Source organism: Brassica napus, chromosome C3, assembly GCF_020379485.1.
Source record: "Brassica napus cultivar Da-Ae chromosome C3, Da-Ae, whole genome shotgun sequence".
Lineage (NCBI taxonomy): Eukaryota > Viridiplantae > Streptophyta > Magnoliopsida > Brassicales > Brassicaceae > Brassica > Brassica napus.
Window position 1 is genome coordinate 2,825,614 of NC_063446.1, and position 12,409 is coordinate 2,838,022.

The 12,409-nt window shown below is 33.1% G+C and overlaps 1 protein-coding gene and 1 pseudogene across 2 annotated transcripts; one reads left to right on the top strand and one right to left on the bottom strand.

Moving 5' to 3' along the window:
- Positions 1-4,755: 4,755 nt before the first annotated feature.
- Positions 4,756-7,978, top strand: LOC106365478 (annotated as a pseudogene).
- Positions 7,947-11,438, bottom strand: LOC106454575 (protein DGS1, mitochondrial). 2 transcript variants are annotated; one of them, XM_013896696.3, is made up of 14 exons: positions 11,182-11,438; positions 10,986-11,103; positions 10,703-10,906; positions 10,490-10,627; positions 10,258-10,419; positions 9,956-10,150; positions 9,632-9,732; positions 9,351-9,440; positions 9,194-9,266; positions 9,086-9,114; positions 8,880-9,003; positions 8,649-8,759; positions 8,445-8,545; positions 7,947-8,284 (listed from the first exon to the last, which is right to left on the bottom strand). In XM_013896696.3, the coding sequence occupies exons 1-14, from the start codon at positions 11,379-11,381 to the stop codon at positions 8,164-8,166; spliced, it is 1,767 nt and encodes a 588-aa protein (XP_013752150.1). In that variant the 5' UTR covers positions 11,382-11,438; the 3' UTR covers positions 7,947-8,163. The 2 variants fall into 2 exon arrangements, with proteins under 2 accessions (XP_013752150.1, XP_013752156.1); XM_013896702.3 differs by having other exon boundaries at positions 11,177-11,402.
- Positions 11,439-12,409: the final 971 nt, after the last annotated feature.

Genomic DNA, 12,409 nt, shown 5'->3' on the forward strand with positions numbered 1-12,409 from the left:
ATGTAATTTTTCAAAAATAGGAGTTTTTAAGAAAAAAATATTTAAAAATACAACATATTGATGAATAATTCTGAAAGACTACCCAACTATCCACAAATATTTTTGTTATCTTAATTTCTAAACCACAAACCCAAATCTACAATATTTCTCTAAAAAAATGTAAACTTTCCAAAAACAACAGTTTTTAAGAAAATTATTTAAAAATACAACATATTGATGAATAATTCCGAAAGAATACTCAACTATCCGCAAATATTCTTGTTATCTTAGTTTCTAAACCACAAACCCAAGTCTACAATATTTCTCTAAGAAATGAAAACTTTCTAATAATAGCAGTTTGTAAGAAAATTATTTAAAAATACAATATATTGATAAAAAATCTGAAAGAATACTCAACTATCCCCAAATATTCTTGTTATCCTCATTTCTAAATCATAAACTCAAATCTACAATATTTCTCTAAAAAAATGTAAACTTTCCAAAAATAGCAATTTTTAAGAAAATTATTTAAAATACAACCTATTGATAAAAAAAGTCTGAAGAAATACTGAACTGTCCACAATATTCTTGTTATCATAATTTCTAAATCATAAACTCAAATCTACGATATTTCTCCAAAAAATTGTAACCTTTCCAAAAATAGCAGTTTGTAAGAAAATTAATTAAAAATACAACATATTGATGAATTATTCTGAAGGAATACTCAATTATCCTCAAATATTTTTGTTATCATAATTTCTAAGTCATAAACTCAAACCTACAATATTTCTCTAAAAAACTGAAAACTTTCCAAAAATAGCAGTTTTTAAGACAAATTATTTAAAAATACAACATATTGATGAATAATTCCGAAAGAATATTCAACTATCCTCAAATATTCTTATTATCTTAATTTCTAAACCACAAACCCAAATTTACAATATTTCTCTAAAAAAATGAAAACTTTCCAATAATAGCAGTTTTTAAGAAAATTATTTTAAAATACAACATATTGATGAAAAATTCTGAAAGAATACTCAACTATCCAAAAATATTTTTGTTATCATAATTTCTAAATCATAAACTCAAATCTACAATATTTCTCTAAAAAACTGAACACTTTCCAAAAATAGCAGTTTTTAAGAAAATCATTTAAAAATACAATATATTGATGAATAATTATGAAATAATACTCAACTATCCACAAATATTCTTGTTATCCTAATTTTTAAATCATAAACTCAAATCTACAATACTTCTCTAAAAATATGAAAACTTTCCAAAATAGCAGTTTTTAAGAAAATTATTTAGTAATACAACATATTGATGAATAATTCCAAAACAATATTACAATATTTTTGTTATCTTAATTTCTAAACCAAACTCAAATCTACATTTTTTTCTCTAAAAAATCAAAACTTTACAATAATAGCAGTTTAGAATAAAATTATTTAAAAATACAACATATTGATGAAAAAATCTGAAAAATACTAAACTATCCCCATATATTCTTGTTATCCTAATTTCTAAATCATAAACTCAAATCTACAATATTTCTCTAAAAAACTGAAAATTTTCCAAAAATAGCAGTTTTTAAGAAAAAATTATTTAAAAATATAACATATTGATGAATAATTTTGAATGAATACTCAACTATCCACAAATATTCTTGTTATCCTAATTTTTAAATCATAAACTCAAATCTACAATATTTCTCTAAAAATATGAAAACTTTCCAAAAATATGAAAATTTTCTAAAAATAGCATTTTTTAAGAAAATTATTATAAAATACAAAATATTGATGAATAATTCCGAAAGAATACTCAACTATTCGCAAATATTCTTGTTATCTTAATTTCTAAACCACATACCTAAATCTACAATTTTTCTCTAAGAAATGAAAACTTTCCAATAATAACAGTTTGTAAGAAAATTATTTAAAAATATAATATATTGATGAAAAATCTGAAAGAATACTCAAACTATCCCCAAATATTCTTGTTATTCTCATTTATAAATCATAAACTCAAATCTACAATATTTCTCTAAAAAAATGTAAACTTTCCAAAATAGCAATTTTTAAGAAAATTATTTAAAAATACAACCTATTGATAAAAAAAACTCCGAAGAAATAATCAACTATCCACAAATATTCTTGTTATCTTAATTTGTAAATCACAACCTCAAATCTACAATATTTCTCTAAAAATCTAAAAACTTTCCAAAAATAGCAGTTTTTAAGAAATTTTTTTAATAGTACAACATATTGATGAATAATTCTGAAAGACTACTCAACTATCCACAAATATTCTTGTTATCTTTATTTCCAAACCACGAACTCATATCTACAATATTTCTCTAAAGAACTAAAAACTTTCCAAAAATAGCAGTTTCTTTAAAAAATATTTAAAAATAGAACATATTGATGAATAATTCTGAAAGATTACCCAACTATCCACAAATATTCTTGTTATCTTAATTTCTAAACCACAAACCCAAATCTACAATATTTTTCTAAAAAAATGAAAGTTTTCCAAAAATATCAGTTTGTAAGAAAATTATTTAAATATACAACATATTGATGAAAAATCTGAAATAATACTCATCTATCAAAAAATATTCTTGTTATCCTAATTTATGAATCACAAACCCAAAAATACAATATTTCTCTATAAAATGAAAACTTAAAAAATAGCAGTTCTTAAAGAAAATATATATAAAATTCAACATAGTGATGAAAAATCTAAAAGAATACTCATATATCCACAAATATTCTCTTTATCCTAATTTCTTAATCACAAAACCCAAATCTACAATATTTTTCTAATAAATGAAAACTTTCCAAAAATAGCAGGTTTTTAGAAAATTATTTAAAAATATAACCTATTGAAGAAAATTTCTGAAAGAATACTCAACTAATATTCTTGTTATCTTAATTTCTAAACCACAAACTCAAATTTACAATATTTCTCTAAGAAAATGTAAACTTTCCAAAAATAACAGTTTTAAGAAAATTATTTAAAAATACAACTTATTGATGAAAAACTCTGAAAGAATACTCAACTATCCACAAATATTCTTGTTATCCTAATTTCTAAATCCTAAACTCAAATCTACAATATTTCTCAATCAAATGAAAAGTTTTCAAAATAATAGATTTTAATAAAATTATTTAAAAATACAACTTATTGATGAAAAATTCTGAAATACTATTTATCTATCCACAAATATTCTTGTAATCCCAATTTCTAAATCACAAACCTAAAAATACAATTTTTGTCTATAAAATGAAAACTTTCTAAAAATAGTCGTTTTAAAGAAAATTATTTAAAATACAACCTATTGATGAAAATTTCAACGGCTGTGATTAAATCTATCTCTGAGAAGGTAGATGCCGTTGGATGGTGAGATATCAACGTTGCAGATGGGTGTTGGGTGAGATGTATACATAAATGTGGGGACTAGTTGTGTTATAAGTTGAATTGTGATTGTTGGTTTACTTCTCCCATATCAAAATTAATTTTGTAGTATGGCTTCTAGCCTGTGTTTGATTTTATTATCAGCTGTGTTTAATTTTATTGTCAGTGTTGTGTTGTCACACATCTCAGTTCCATAGATCTTAATTTTTATACGTCATTGTCTCCACGCATACGTTAAAATAGACGTTTTATAGGCTCCATATACATGTGGTCATACGACGAAAAAGGATGATGACATCTCAAGTCAAATATTATCAGATTCATTTCCTGTTTGGGACATATTTTGGTGTTGAATACTTGTTTTTTTCTTTTATCAGATTCATTGACTGGTTCTGATATGTTCAATTCTCATGATATAGTCTTTTTTTTTTGGTCAACTACTCTCATGATATAGTCATTGACTCATTTTGTTACCCAAAAAAATAGACATTGACTCATTTATCATTTTACCCACAAATTTATACATGAAATTAGTTATCCAATCTTCTATATTAAAATAGAAGTTACAACCTTGATTCATGTGTAATTTTTTTTTAAATGAACCTAATTGACATATTCATAGAAAGTCATGTTACATTTAATCTCTAATTTTATCATTTAAATTTTGGGCCTACCAGAAATTTTTATTGGGCTATCAATAATTAAATTTAAACAATAGATGATCCATTGGATTTATAGATATCATAAATTAAATAGATATAATTTAATGTTGTAATACTATACCTCCATATGTTAATTATTTAAATATTTGTCGATGTTAACTTTTAAAATTATACCGATTTTTTTTAAATAACAAAAATCATATTATCTAACGATGATTAATCTTTACTACCTTAAACCAATGAAAACAAATTTTAAACTATATAGTTTATTTTAAATATTAAACAAAAACTAAATGTTTAATTATTTACTCGATAATATAAATCTATGAAGCGAAAATTTTAATATTTTAAAAACTTTCTAAATTTGTGAAATGTTACAATATTTTTGAATATGACAATAAAAAAATATTTTACTAATATTTATATATATGGTTACGATTTTAATAATGAAATAATAATCCGAAAATATATATATAGAAGAAGATACAAATACATGTGAAAGTTTGAAACAATCTATTCAATGAAAAAAATATATCGTAAACTTATTATATTTTAAAAATTGATAGACACATATATATTATAATATATAGTAATTTAGAATTGAAAACAAAATGTTTATATAAAAATAAATGAAAACAAAAATCGGCGCGGCTGCGCGGATCGAGATCTAGTTTATTTTAAATCTTCAATTTTGCGGTAAGTATGAAAATAATCAGTAAACATAAATAACGTCAAATTTCAGATGATATATTTACAAAATTAGTTGAATTACAATAAATATTTGTAAACACAAGAGTCAAAAACATTAAATTTCAATATATTGTAATAAATAAGTAAAAGATCCAATAATTAAGGTTAAAGTTGATCGAAAAAAACACTTTTTTTTTTAACGCTGGAAAAAAAAACACCTTAAACCAATGATTAAATTAAAACTCCTTCTAAAAAAAAATAACAATAATAACAGCCCATATAGAAACGAAGTTAAATCTCAAATAAACTGCACTTTCTCTCCCATTTATATCTTCAAATGATTTGTTTCTAGTTTTCTCCCAACATATAAAATATCTGAATCACATTTCATTTAAAAAAGTTATTAAACAAGAAACCTGTGAATCCATGCATGGCTATGATGGGACTTGCCCAACACAAGAAGAACGTACGTTTTCTCATTCTTCTCCTCTTCTGCATGTCCATCATCATTCTCCTGCTTCTCGTCTCCGAGACCACACACTCTCTCACCAAACCAGGAACTAGTTTCCGACAGAACCCTCCTTTCACTTTCCTCATCAAAGTCCTCACCTTTAACCGCCTCCACTCTCTCTCCCGCTGTCTCAAATCTCTCTCCGCCGCCAAATACGGCGTCGCAGGCCACACAGGACGCGTTCACCTACACGTCTATATAGATCATTTCTCACTCGACCTGAATGATACAACGGTGGAAGATAGCTTGAGGAGCACGAAAGAGATCCTGGACTTTGTGGTTAAGTTCGAGTGGAGATATGGGGAGAAACTGGTTCATTACCGGACCGGTAACGCTGGCTTGCAGGGACAGTGGCTGGAGGCGTGGTGGCCGAGCTCAGATCATGAGTTTGCGTTTGTAGTTGAAGATGATCTTGAGGTTTCTCCGCTTTACTACTGGTTTCTTGAGCGCGTGATTCGTGACTACTACTATGATGCTTCTAATGTCAACCCTTCTATCTATGGAGCTTCGCTTCAGAGACCATGGCTCGTTCCAGGTACCATTTTCTTGTCTGTGATTAACAGGGTCAGGGTCCGTCCTGAGATTTTGAGGAATATAGACAATTTAATAATGGTTTATATAATTTTTCTTTATAAATTTGGGGGTTCATATAAATGTAATTTTTTCCAAATTTTGGGGACTATAGACCAATACTTCATCGGCCTAGGGCCGGCCCTGGTAGGGATTTGATGTGCTGGTTACTGGTTAGTGTTTGTCAGTTCTTAGAAATGTCTGAAACAGTCACTTATTGCTCTAGTGATTCAGTAGCTCAGGTTGTAGAGACATGAAGTAGGGATTCATGTGCTTATATGGTTAGTATTTGTCCGTTCCTAGAAATGTCTGAACTAGTCACTTACTGATGTAATAGTGATTCACAGCAGCTCAGGTTGTAGAGACAAGAAGTAGGGACTCATGTGCTCATGGTTACTGTTTGTCAGTTCCTAGAAATGTCTCTAAAATATTCACTTGTTAATGTAGTGATTCAGCAGCTCAGGTTATAATGGTAGGTTCTGAGTGAGTATCTAAACAATAAAAATAATAGAAAATGAAAAAAAAAATCAGAAAAGAGATGATGAGAAAAGTTCTTAAATGAGATGCTTTTTGAACCTTATAAGATACTCTTATTGACAATGTCACCTTGTCCTTCATTTGGCTATTTAAAAGAAAAAATATTTTAATACAATAAATAAGTTGTGTTAGAAATTAGAATAGTGATATTAATCTGCTGAGACCCCTTTGAGAAACTTTGGCGTTATGCTCTTAATCTTACAGAGACATGAATTACGCTTTCATGTGCTTATATGTTTAGTGTCTGTCAGCTACTATAACTGTCTCAAACAGTCACTCATTGATGTAGTGATCAAATGCAGGTGAAAATGGAAATAAACTACAAGTAGATCCCAAAACAAATATTTTCTTGTACCAATTGGTGGGAACTTGGGGACAGCTTAGCTTCTCTTTCCAAAACCATGGAAAGAGTTCAGACTATGGTACGACGAGCACAAATCAAAGGACCAGAAGCCTTACCTTAGTGGCATGGTATGTCTTCCTCATGGGTTTCACTAGCTATAAAATTCCAAGTTTTATGCCATTTTTATCTGTTTATGCTTGCTCAGGTGACAGATGAATGGTACCGGGCGTTAGAAGAACGAATATGGACACCATGGTTCATAAAGTTTGTCCACTCTCGTGGCTACTTCAACATCTACACCAACTTCCCAAACGAAAGTGCCTTAAGCGTCTCTCACAGGGATGCTGGTGTTAACAATAGAGAAACCGTTGGACCGGACTCTCAGCTACTGAACCAAAGCTTCATCGGCTCTGATTTTCTGAAACTCCAACCTTTGACCAACCTCAAGTGGTATGATTACTGTTTCAGTGAAGTAGTTCCTGGTATAATTGTGAGGAGCTTGAATGAACTTGAGGCCATTCTTCCTTCTTCTGTGCAGAGAGATAAAACTATAGTTCTTGTCAGTCTATTTGATGCAGAGAAGATGTTTATCAGGAACTTACTCTGTCATTTCGAGAACCTTGCCATATTTTTATAGGCTCTGGATCAGAGTTGTTCTATGATCTTGCAAGAAGGGGACATCCTGTGATTGATGCGGATATGTTTATAAAAAGCAAAGCTTCGTACACAGACTCGGTCAAGGAGGCTTATGTTGTTGAGAAATGCTTACAGCTTGGATACAGCACATGGGTGTTTTCGAGTAATGTGCTTTTGGTGGATAAAGGTCTCCTCCTTGACAGAATCAGATCAGAAGAATATGACTTCTATATAGGTGAAAGCTCTGGAGTTTTGATTGTTCAGTCTTCATTGGCCACTCAAAAGCTATGGAGCAATGAGCTTATGCCTAGCATTGTATCCTCTGCAACGAAGAATCCATCCCCGCAACATGGTCTAGATTTTATTCATCTAGTGAAAGAGCTACTGGAGCAAAAGGGGAAAAAGGTAAAGACTGTAGAGACGATGAGTATTGCAGAGAATATCAATGTCAGGAGCGTAAACCAGTGGTTGGAAGATGGTTTAGATGGCAAACCGGTGGTGTATTGGTCACATGAGGTTGATTCCAATACCATTCAGACAAAGCTTGTGGAGTTGGACTTGTGGCTCGTTGATGATGATCTCTCATGCAAGGCTGTGATCAGAGAATATAAACAGGTTTGGATATGTTGAATTACAACAAAGGAGAAAACCAGTTGGTGAACTCATAACAATCTTCTAACTGTAACTTTGTTTTACCATATCTCAAGTAAAAAAAAAGAAGGCATTTTCCGCAAAGGCAGCCAAGCAAGAGTTGCTGGAGGAATAATTGAATAAAATTGGTTTTCACAAAAGGGAGATCAACAACCCGTGATAAGTTATTGTCGCTTCAGAGAGGGAAGCAAGCAGTCGTAAACCGTTACTAGACGCTGTGTCACGGTTAGCTTGTACAATGTTTGCTGTTGTGGCCTTCCTAATTCGATCAGATCTTGTTTCACTCTGTTTATACAAACACATCAGTCAGCTCTGGCACACATAACCAAACACACAATAATCTAAAAGGAGGACATAACGACCGTGAATTAGCGTTTTGTATCATGAACACTTTTGGTTATTTTTTTTTAGCTAAACGTTTAATGGGATCAGAGTGAAAACTTACAAATCCCACTCCCCGATAGTCTTTGCAGGAATCTCAACAACCCGGTACAAACGCTCAAGGCTGTATATCAGCAAACCAAATACGGTTTCTGCATCCTTATCCTGCAACAGCATTAACAAACGTCCAGAAAATTTTCACATGGTTTCTTCAAAGAACCCATTCGTAGAATGATAATGATCAAAAATAAAATAGTGGACATCTTACACGTCCTTGTTCAACGTAGCTCTGATACTGCATAATTCTCTTCTCGATTTCAACGACAAGTAGCCTCCTGTGAATACGCGCAATTCTTCCGCGTCCTTGAGCTTTGCTATCCTATTCATACCAGTGAAATCAAACGGAATAAAGATAACAATGAGTCTCATAAATATAAAGTTGAACAACATATATGTATCATTATCAACTGGTTTGGCTTGATTTATCAATTTTTATCACCTGTTTAAGCCATGTCCGAAGCAATGCGAGCATACCAAGGCTAAGAAAGAATGCTGGTAACGCAGCTAGAATGGCAAAGTTTATCTCATTCGCTCGAAGTATCTGTTCCAGTTCAAGCATGGCTCTGCAGGAGAAGAATATTCAGTTATATACAAAATGATTAGGCGATCTGTATTACACAGTTAACTTAGAGCTACTGGTATTACGTTTCTATATCCAGTTTAAGCTTCTGGACCTGAAAAACAAAACAATGTTGATGTGATTAGAAGCTAACAAACAGTAATCTACAGCTTTATGCCAAATTTTGAAATTACCTGGATAAGCATACCCCGGGCAAGCTCTCCGCTAAGGAGGTTGTGAATAGGGTGCACAAGTTCCTTTTCATACCTGAAATTAGATGGAAAAATTCATTGTAAATGCAGTTTAATGTGCCTTTAGCTGCCTAAAAAGGATTAATGTTCAGACTTGTACCGGTGCATAACAACTTCAAGCATCTCCTGATCGGTTGCATTGTCTGATACCTTTTCAGCCGTGGCCTGCTCGCAGAAATTCCTCAGCATTCTACATAGCAAGTAGAAAATTAGGAGTGCAGCCAAAGACATTTTGGGTTCTGGTTACTTGACTCCCTATATTAGTGAATTCCATATAAATGTACCAATTGCTATAATGAAAAAGGAGCTATGCAGGAACATATAAAATAGCAAGCAAATAGAACCAGGGTAAAAAGTATCAAGAAGGAAATGAATATCAACCTATGCAGTGAGTCTTGCGTCAGCTGCACTTCTTCAGCTTCCATGACACCCTTGTGTCTTTTCCGGAAAGTATCAAAAAGCTCATCCCTAATGGCAAGCAGCTGCAAGATCAGGAGAGACTAATTCAGAAATTTCAAAGCTAACAAAATGCCAAGAAACAGACTAATAACTCGATCATCTTAACTTGCCACGCATCCATTTTGGATAAGAACCAAAAGGAGAGTTGCATTAGCCATCACATTTTACTTTATTTCTATTCCTTTAACAGAGTTTTACTCAACAAGCCATTTGGACCAAAATTTGAGAAAGGCTAAAAAAACAAACCGGTTGCTCAACGTGATCACTGAAGAAGCTCACGGTTGCTTCTTTTGCATCATGAATCCAATTCTCGATGTCAGAACTTCCCATCAAACTACTGTGACGTAGTAGCCATATAGAAAAGACAGAAAGTCCAACAGCACCACATGTATACCGGACCCAGTACAGGGTCATCCACCTTGGCTTTCGATGTTTGCCTACCTTTTTTTTAAAAAAAAGAAGGAAAATCTTAAAGAGTTGTTTTCAAATAAAGATATTCGTCATTACATGGCTGTGGCAACTATAAAATAAACTACATCCACACCTACCATAACTGATAAGTATGAGTTAAGTTTCTCCAAATTCTTATGAACCAGATTGATCGCATCCGTAAGTTCACAATCAGTCCACTGGGATCCCTCTTCGTTAACCTCCGGCAGTCGATCAAACACAAGAGGCATTGAGTAACTTCCATCAATAGAAGAATCAGACTGTAAATGTGATACAAGTCAGTAAAATCAAAGTAAAAATCAAGCAAGTAGAGAAACCAGGGTGTTTTACCTCACGCGCAGCATGTAAATGGCTGAAAGAGCCCTCCAAATTCAAAAACAATCGATCAACAACAACCAACAACGACGGCAGTGACTTCTTCGGATTCTTCAAAAGATCTTCACCACGCTTATCCAACTCAACATAAAGCTAAAGAAAACCCATTGAAAGTAGTGAGTCACAAGCACATAACTTCACAATGAAAATTTTTGATTGATGATAAACCTGAGCAAGAAAGGAAGCTAGTGAAGATCTCAACTCCATCAAAACCCTCGTCCTATTAAACATGTGAGACGAAGACGACTGACAAAGATGCTGCATAGCAGAATCCTCACTAAGACCTTTGCGGACGAGCTTCACACTCTCATCAACAAAAGCTACAGGTCCTCTCTCAAAAACCATGAAGTAAGCTTTCCGAGCATTAGAGCCCTGTAGTACTCAAAACGATCCCAAAAAACGTCGTTTTACAAACATAATCAAGTGAAAGACATGTATTGATTGATTTCACCTCAGCTCTAGATTGCCAAAACTCCAAACTCTTCTGGATATCATGCAAGTTCGAGAGAACGTCGGCCATTATCTCCTCCAACGCAACGTAAACACTAGACGTATCCGCCGAGATGTTGCTGAAGATAATCAAACAAAAGTCAAAAAAACAGTATCAGATTGCAACGATCAATCAGAGAAGATGAGATGAACCTTACGTAGAGGAGCATGGGAAGTCAGACGGCAGAGGAAGAGGAAAAGAGACATGTCGTTTCTTGGCGAAGGTTTGGCGATAGAGACTGGAGAATTTTCCGGGGAAAATGGAATTGGAAGTTGGAATCAAGGAGGCGACGCGATTCCAAAGGTCTCCTCCGATCGTCGACGGGGAGGACCCGTTCGCCGGAGGTTGAGAATCCATCAAAGTGGCAAACGTTGGAGATTTGACTTGGGAGGATGTTGAAAGATTGAATGACTTATTGGGCCGTTATTGGGCTAGGGTGACTTAAAATACTGGGCCAATATGTATGCCCTTTCGTTTCTTAGTATGATCGATTTTCACAAGTCTACAACTTCAAAAGCAGAGTCAAGAAGATGAGACATGGGTCTGCTGGTGTATTTGGACAACAGAACACTAAACCCAAGTGATGTCATCTGTAATGCAATGCGGTTAGCAAGGGAATGGCAGGAAGCACATACACACATAACAAAAGGCCAACACAGAAGGAACAACCTAGACGTTAACAATGGGACTGGGGCTATCTCTCTGATTACGAATGCAGCTTGGAGATCTCAAGATAGGATTGCAGGGTGCGGCTGGATCAGCAACGACCAGCGGACTGGAGAAACGAGAGAAGGCACCTCAACGGAACTCTTCCTCGCCTCACCCCTGATGGCCGAAGCACTAGCGGTACGGGAAGCACTTCTGCAAGCTAGGGCCCTTCATCTATCCAATATCTGTCTCAAATCAGATAATCAGGTGCTTATCAAAGCACTCATCTCGAAACAACATCCGGTGGAGCTCTACGGAATCAACTTGGATATCGAGAATATATCATCATCTTTCTTGTCTATTTCTTTTGTTTATGTCCCTCGAGAATCAAACTATGCTGCAGACGCTCTAGCGAAATCTGCCTTGTATCCGCAAACTCTATGCTTCGCATTTAATCTTATGAATGGAATGTTTTGGTTGTTCAAAAAAAAAGTAGATGAGACATGTTTAAACCATTTTTGTAACGAAAAAAATCAATTTATATGGTACTACATGTAATGTTAGTGAATAGATTTGACGTAACCAATGTCCAAAATCACATTCATCTAAAAAAAATGCTAATATGCTAATCCCGTGGAGTAAAATTTTAAATTATTCCCATTATTATGGTTATTCAGATTCTGAATCTGAGTTTCTTTGTTGTTAGGAGAATCCATCTCGTCACCAGGGCCGTGCCT

Excerpts from the sequence above, each read along its gene's own strand:
- LOC106454575 (XM_013896696.3), bottom strand. The coding sequence starts at position 11,381 with ATGGATTCTCAACCTCCGGCGAACGGGTCCTCCCCGTCGACGATCGGA. Across the intron at positions 10,420-10,489 it reads ATTTACATGCTGCGCGTGAG|TCTGATTCTTCTATTGATGG; the intron begins GTAAAACACCCT and ends TCACATTTACAG. Across the intron at positions 9,115-9,193 it reads CCCGGGGTATGCTTATCCAG|GTCCAGAAGCTTAAACTGGA; the intron begins GTAATTTCAAAA and ends TTTGTTTTTCAG.